The sequence below is a fragment of the Contarinia nasturtii genome, unplaced genomic scaffold (assembly GCF_009176525.2).
Source record: "Contarinia nasturtii isolate CC-2019 unplaced genomic scaffold, AAFC_CNas_1.1 Cnas_scaffold_3116, whole genome shotgun sequence".
Classification (NCBI taxonomy): domain Eukaryota; kingdom Metazoa; phylum Arthropoda; class Insecta; order Diptera; family Cecidomyiidae; genus Contarinia; species Contarinia nasturtii.
The window spans coordinates 511483-519757 of NW_022200428.1; the positions used below are offsets into that span (position 1 = coordinate 511483).

The window sequence follows — 8275 nt, forward strand, 5'->3', positions numbered from 1 at the left end:
TCGCATTTGCGCTCGCTTTATCATTTCATTGGTACGCTGTTGAATTGAAGATAACTTTTGCCACACACATTTTAAGCGTAAAAAGATTTTGAGAGAAGATTGGTGAGCTTCGTACCTATGTCATATTTTTTTATCGAGACACGTGAGAAGGGAATTTTTACTGTCACTCATTGTTTTCATTCAAGAGCCCCATTCTTATCCATGATAAAAACAAAGTTGTTGAGAACTCTTATCGATGTAAAGTGTCTCTAGAATCGTCTGATTAAATTTAAAAAAAAAACTGTTTTTTCATAATTTTTATATTTTAAATTTACAGCTGAATAATTCAATAATTATGTGAAGAAAACGAATTCGGATTTGATTCCATGGCTGCGTTGTGATTGAATATGAATGGTTACAAAGTAGTCACCAAGGCCACCTTTCAAGAACTTCACAGTAACTGGATGCGATTTGTAGTCAACATGTTTGATGCCATAGATTGGAAATTTGCCTGGCATCTATTTAAAAACAGCAACAACTTCGATTAATAGATCAATTCACATAATTTTTGCAACTTTTCTACTTACGTCGGGGAAAGTGAATGTGTACTCCAGCGTTCTCAACGGCGGCCATTTTTCGATTCCGACGCCGATCCGACGCCGAGGATATTCAATCCGAGGCCGACCGATCTCCGAATATCTCGGATCGGATCGGATCGGTGGTCGGTCGTGGTCGGTGCTCGGAGTTCGGAAAAATTTAATGAAAATAATTTTTTTTTATATTTACCAAATGGTTAATACAGCGCACATCGAACAATTGTTATTTTTGAATAGAAATTTAAAATGATCTAATTTTTTTAATTTTGTGAGCATCCGATCAATATCCGAAAACCGAATTCCGAAAAAAAATCCGATGGAAAACTCGTTCCGACGCCGACCGAACTCCGAGTATTTTCGGTTCGGATCGGATCGGCGGTCGGTCGGCGGTCGGACCTCGGTCGGATTTGCGAACCCTGGTGTACTCCTTAACTTGAAAGATGGACGAACTGATTTCAACTTTTTTGTTTCCCAATAGATTTTGAGTTTCAACACCCCAGACTGTTTCATTTATTGCGTAGCAACAGCTGAAATAGGCCAACACCAAAAATATAGCGAATTTCATGGTTATTTCACACTTTGATTCGTTTAAAACACACAACGACTGAATCGGATATGATTTCTTGATGATCAGTGAACTCATTTTTATGCGATTTTGGAACAATCGAATGATAAGATAATCACATTTGTTTAGATTCATGACTAAGATAGGGTGATAGTGGTGAATGATGATTAAAGCTACCGATTTGTTATCGAACAAAAACAGCGGCAAAAAAACCTCTATAGATGAATGTTCAAGGTTTCATCGAATTTTAACGAAAAATTGATGTGTATTGACACCTTTAGACTAAATTATTTATTGCATAATTATTATGAGCTGTAAACCATTCCATTCTGACTAAATAAATGAACATTTTCTTCGAAAACACTTCCAAAATGATAATAAATGTCTTATCTTTTCTCGTGAAAGCTATTATAAAAGATTCACCTTTAAGACATGAATCATGTTTCCTTGAAACGATTTTATTTGCAAAGCAATATCTTGACTTTCTAAAACAAAATCTAATAAACATTGAGTCATTTTCTCTGGAACACTTTGCTACTCTGGCGTCAAAGTGGTTCCAAGAGGAATATAATCTGGCGGTGATTGAAAGGAGCAACTTGTTTGTTATTAAAAAAAAACACTTCGAAATCAACAATGACACATTAATTTGAACGAATTTGAATGCGAAAATAAAGTGTAATCATTTTCAAACTTGACGAAGAACCGTAAAATATGAGAATCCACTATTGATAACCTGAAATTAGAATGATTTGATTAGTGTCTCTCACGAAAGACCATCCTAATAAAGTCGATAATGGTAATGAGAAATTACGGCAATAAAACACCAACCGGCGAAAATTTTATGATAAAAAAAATAGAATGTTTGAGTAAATCGACTTTGCTCTGGCCACATTCAATCCTTAAAAAAAATACACTGCCAGTTTTTGGCCGTAGAGCTTAATGTGAAACGTGGAACCGTACTACTAAGAAAAACAAACTACTCGACATTCATATTTTGAATTTTTTGCCACAATTTAATAAATTACACCTTGAAAATTAATTTTGCCAATATTTTCCTCATATTGCCTCAACGACTACCTATGCGCTCCCACTTCAAAAAGTTAGTAAATCCTATAAATTATATAGATGGTTTTCTTAAAAGCTGCGCTGATGATCCATAAATGGTGAAATCGTTCAATTCAATTACTGAAATGAGAACGTCCAGAACTACCTAATAAATGCATCACATGGATTTCGTTTTTCTCTAAGGTTTTTGTCAATGTTTCAATTAAATTGAAATTCCAAAACTCTTCACAAGTTTGATTGGCTAATAAGCTATATAGCGTTAGAAAGAGGACTTTGGGAGCTATCATCTGGCGAAATTTAATCAAAATCATAGAACTAGGTTGCTTGCAATGAAGCTCGAAAATGTACTTTACCTATATTTTTCTCATTTTGGCTATATTGCCACCTATGAAGTTGAGCTTCAAAAAGGCAGTAAACCCCATAAACTACTCTCAGAAAACTCAGATGTTAAAATTCAAAGTAATCAGAGGAAAATGCCGCAATAAATTTCCCCTTGAAAGTTGACTTTGCAAATATTTTCACTAATTTCAAAATTTGAATTCACTTCAATTTCGACGTGAGCAAACAATCCAAAGGTTACTTGTGACATCTTATACTATTTGCACTCCGTTGCTGTACTTTCAATATTTTACTTTATATCAATCTCGACGGATTTTATCTTATTTGAGGACTTGCTTCAACGAAAACTTCAGCAACAAACTAGTTTTTTTGTCATTACTAGAGAGGGGGGTGGTAAAATAACCGAAGGCGATTAAGAGGGACTCCTACCGAAGGAGTTTGTGGTTGATGCAAACGATGAAGAGAGAAGAGTATAGTGAATAGAATGACGCTAGTGATATATCATGATGCTATTGATAGTACGATATGAATATCGTGCTATTGGTACATTTCAATTTTGTGACAACAACAATTATTTCTCTTCAATATATTCCTTCAAATGTAGAGCTCTATTTTGATATTTTAGATTCTACATGTGCGGTAAAATATTGAAGAGCCAAATTGTTGTTGTCACAAAATTAAAATTTACCAATAGCACGCTATTCATATCGAACTATCAATAGTATCATTGATATATCACTAGCGTCAATCTACGGCCACCTGGGAAACACATCCACAAGTTCGATTGGCTAATAAGCTATATACCGTTGGAAAGAGGGTTCCAAGAGCTATCATCTGGCGAAGTTTCATCAAAATCATAGAACTAGGTTGCTTGCTATAAGATTCGGAAGCCGATTTTTCTCATAATTTTTCATATTTCGGCCAAACGGCCAGCGCAAAATGCCATCAAACCTGCCGGAAACTCCATAATTTATATACCATTCGAAAGGTAATTTTATAAGGAATCTAAAACAATTTGGTGTCTCGGGTGTCTCCAACTTTTTTTCAACAAGTTTCATCTAGATCCAAAGTAATCAAGATAACACTGAAGTAAAACTCATTTATTCCATCGTTTATCCACCCAATAAAGTTGCGGAGAAACGTAATTCCACCCGAATCCATTCGTTATCCACTCAATAAATGGTGAGTGGAATCGAAATATTTTTCAAAGTGGAATCCAAAAAAGAGGGTCCATGAATGAAAAAATTAAATGGGGAGCACTTATGGGGAAAATAAAAAATACGTCTGGAGGGTTTTTTATGCCCTATCGAATGCCGAAAACCCGAACTCTCTATCTTTTCTGGTTATCTCTAAAATCACTGAACAAACATATATATATATATATATCTTACTATTCCATAGCTTAATGTATAAAACTACGTTTCACATTAAGCAAAACCATTTCTTCAAAAATCTGAATCGTTGCTCAAACAAATGTGACTCACATTCTTTGATAATATTCTCAAAAGCGGACATTAAACCGAAAAATCTGGACATTTTAATAGCAAACACTGAAATCTCAATAGCTGTACCAATCATAGTGCCATAAAAAGAATCGGCATATTCTCGCACCGTTTTTGCTCCGATCAGAAAAAATGCCAACGACGAATTTAAATGATCCACCCAAAATAACAAAACCAACAAACCAACAAATTCTTTTGATTGTACCAACGGCGTTTTGTGACACAAATATCAGCTTTTGTGAGATGGCATCGAATTAAGTGAAAGAATTCCATAGTTAGAGCTTGGTATTAAGCGGTATGGATAAGAACTGATTTTAATCAGAGGTGAAGGGTCGAAACTATTAACTCAAAATTAGAATTAAATTAAATATGTATTTAGTCCTTTCTTGTCTTCATTTTTTATGAGCTTTTTATTGAATTTGTTTCAAACAACCTTTTTGACAATTATCGAATTAATTATTTGTTGTCATTATGCATATAGCTCAACGACAGAAAAGGGTGGTGCTATAAGGAGATTGTTCTTATGTTCTTAAACTTCGCGAAGAACCATAAAATATGAAAATCCATTATTAACAACCTGAAAGTGTAATCAAAGGTTTGATTAATTCCTTCCCCGAAAACAAAAGTAATATCACTTTAAAACAGACAAATCACTTGTGGTCCTTTTAGACACAGCCAAAACTGAAATAAATAATAATTCTCTCATGCAAAGGAAAAATTACCTTTTTAAAAGATTCTTGAGTACAATAGAGATTTCCATAACCTTGAAGAACGACCGGTTTTTGTGTGACAATCATGAATAATGGAATCATCCTTTGGATTTCATGCGGAAATGTATACCAATCACACTGATAAATTTCATTAGAAATTCCATCAAAACGATCGGTTACATTTTGGCCCGAACAGCAAAGGAAAAATATACAAGCAAACGACCAAAAGATCATAATTATCGAGCGAATCAATTCGAATGGACTAATCGAACCCTAGAAGGATACAAATTAAGAGTAATGAAGGTATTCAAAAGTGAAATTATCAACCATTTCCAGTTGAATCACCAAAAGACCACTGCAAATCGTTGATATGCTCCATAAATAGATGGCAAGAATGATAAATTTATGAATGCGAGAAAAATCAGTCGTCAATCTGGAATATTTTAACAGAGATATTTTTAATTAGAGAAAACAAAACTAACATTTCCAACTCAACTCTTTGATTTTTGAATGCAACAGAATAATATTCCGGAATTTTGATTTCAACCTATTGACTTTGATTGCATTTATCTTTTGTAATTCACTTTCAATGTCTGTGACAACGGCAATTATTAAGCGACAGTATCCAATCAAAGAACACAATGTACAGAAGGACGTAAATGTGATGGCGTATAGTGCTAACATTTGTAATGCAAAAGCAGCTGCATATCCAATCGGTGTCCTCCAATTGAAGAGATAGCTAAATAATGGGAGGAATGGGACATTTTGTCAATCAATCTCATTGTTTAATAATAGGTGTTGACGGGATTTTTTATTCGGAAGGAGTGATTTTCTCACAAGAGTCTTTTTGACCTAGTATAAAAGGGATTCCCTCCTAAAAGGCGGTCCGAACCCTAGGAACCCTCGTCAACACCTATGATTGCTTAATAGTTAAATCCGCCAAAAAAAACCTCACAATCTCGGAAATGGTAGCTGAAAAATGTCGTTCGGACTCGAATTCTCACACGAAATATAAGCGATAATTGTGGTGAATAAGTTGGGCAATAAAACACCAACATACGACCATTTCGTCATAAACCAATTTATTTTATTTGTAAATTGCTCGATGCTTTCATTCACATTCTCATAAATTAACTTCGCCTCGACAAAAATTGATCCTATAAAAATTGTTTTAATATTGTTGAAATGAATTTGAATGTCAGACTGATGATGTCCGTTGAAATTTTAGGTACAATCACTTACTATTTTGTATGATCAATTGAAAATTGGCGATTAACTCAAAGAAATGTTCCATTTCAATTAGAATCGATAACAAGAAAAAGACATTGCTCAACGCTGAAATGGATTGAAAAAAAGAATCCGCATATTCTCCTTCGGTCTTGGCTTCGATCAGGAAAAAGGCTGCCGATGACATTGAATGTTCCACAAGGAAAAACAAAATCAGTAAATATTTGCGATTAAACCACTGTCGTCGTGACAGTGTTGTACAGATATCAACTGTCGCAAGATAGTGTTGAATTGACCGAAAAATCTCCATCGTACCAATTTCGTATGAAGACATACTCAAACTAAATTGAAACCATTTGCGATGATTTTATAAGTATGATGAATTTTTGGAAATAAATTTAGGTCTCAAATATTTAAAGGAAAGTGAAGAAAATTACCCAACATTTTTGATGCAGAATTAATGATTAACAATGTTTCTATATTTCTATCAATAAAAGCTTTTGAAATTGGTTTCTCGGTCTTATATAGGTTTATTTGGGTTATACCAGAATGGATAATAAATTTTTGTCTTGACTACGGATTACTGAAATTATATATGTGGATTCCACTTTGTAATAAATAAATTTTCTCATTTCATGAAATTCTGAGGTACCGAAAAGAAGAGTTCTTGATTACGGATTATACATCTTTGTGAATATCTTTAAATTGTCTTTTATAATTATGGCAGAGGAATATGACCATGAATGGTCTAAATTAAATATTTGTTTGGAGATCTCAGCGTCCACCTTAACGAAAAAGCATAAAATACGAAAAACCTTTATTGACCACCTGAAAGTATGACGAACGATATGATTAACATTCAAAAAGGTCAATTTCAAATTGGTACTATTCAAAATGAAAATCACCTTTTTGAAAGACTCTCGGGTGAAAAGGACATTTCCGAATCCTCGAATAACAACCGGCTTCTGTGTGATGCTCATTAAATATGGAATCGTCCTTTGGATTTCATTCGGAAATGTATACCATTCACATCGACAAATATCGTAAAAAAGTCCATCGAATCGATCGGCTACATTTTGGCCCGAGTAGCAAAGGAAAAAAATCAACGAAAACGACCAAAACATCATCAAAAGTGAGCGAATCAATTCGAATGGATTTATCGAACCCTGAAAGAATGAAATTACTCTGATGATTGAAACTATGAAATAAAGCGAAATTTTAGGTTATTTAACAACCATTTCCAATTGAACCACCAAAAGAGTACTACATATGGTAGAAATGCTCCACAAATACAATGCGACGATGATAAACTCATGCACGTGAGAAAAGTCAGTTGCCAATCTGAAATATTTGAATATATGCAATATTTTGATATAAGAAATACTTATTCTACTCAACTCTTTGATTTTTGAATGTAACTGAATAATATTTCGAAACTTTGACTTTATTCCATTGCTTGCGTTTATTCCTTGCAATTCACTCTCGATGTCTGTGATAACAGCAATTGTTAGCTGACAAAAACTGATCAAAAAGCATACCGAACTGAAACCGGCAAATAAGCAAGAATACGTTGCACCTGTTTGTATTGCAAAAGCTACTCCATATCCAAACGGTATTCGCCAGTTGAAAAGATAACTGAATGAAAGGTAATTTTTAGATAAATTTCATATTAATTTGCCAACCAAACGCTTACCATCTTAGAAATGGCAAATAATATAAATCCGATGTTGAATTCTCAGCCGAAACATGATCGATTATAGTGATGAGCAAGTACGGCGTTAGCATACAAACAAAATTCACTTTTACAATGAAAAAATGAAACATTTTTGTCCAGTTTTCGATGTTCTCATTCACTTCCTGATAAATTGGCGTCACTTTGGCCACATTCAATCCTTCAAAAAAAAAAAAAAAAAAAACGATTTCATTAAATATCCTGAGCTTTGCTCAAATGATTGTTACTCACGTTCTTTGATGACATTTTCAAAGTGGGCAATCAACTCAAAAATCGTGGATTCTTTAAAAACAATCGATGAAATCAAAAAAGTTGAAGTCGAACTCGTCATAATACCATAAAAAGAATCTGCATATTCTCGCACTGTTTTGGCTTCGATTAGAAAATATGCCACCGACGAAATGGAATGATCCGCAAGAAAAAATATAATCAACTAAAGAGTCTTACAGGAGTAAGACGAACTTTTCCGCACGGTGGTAGTTGCGTATTTTATTAAGCAAGTTCAAAATAATATTTGTTCGATTTTTCAAGCCTTTCAAGCGGCGTAAAGTTCGAGACCA

At 33.9% G+C, this 8275-nt stretch overlaps 1 protein-coding gene across 1 annotated transcript; it reads right to left on the reverse strand.

The window, feature by feature from the left end:
- Positions 1-281: 281 nt before the first annotated feature.
- LOC116349715 lies at positions 282-1233 on the reverse strand. Its single transcript, XM_031781270.1, has 3 exons — positions 1004-1233; positions 567-591; positions 282-497 (listed from the first exon to the last, which is right to left on the reverse strand). The coding sequence occupies exons 1-3, from the start codon at positions 1216-1218 to the stop codon at positions 333-335; spliced, it is 405 nt and encodes a 134-aa protein (XP_031637130.1). The 5' UTR covers positions 1219-1233; the 3' UTR covers positions 282-332.
- Between the last annotated feature and the right edge of the window lie 7042 nt (positions 1234-8275).

Coding starts and splice junctions, on each gene's coding strand:
- LOC116349715 (XM_031781270.1), bottom strand. CDS start 1,218: ATGAGTTCACTGATCATCAAGAAATCATATCCGATTCAGTCGTTGTGT. Junction 592..1,003: donor TCGTCCATCTTTCAAGTTAA/GGAGTACACCAG, acceptor GTTGAGAACGCT/GGAGTACACATTCACTTTCC. Junction 498..566: donor ACACATTCACTTTCCCCGAC/GTAAGTAGAAAA, acceptor GTTTTTAAATAG/ATGCCAGGCAAATTTCCAAT.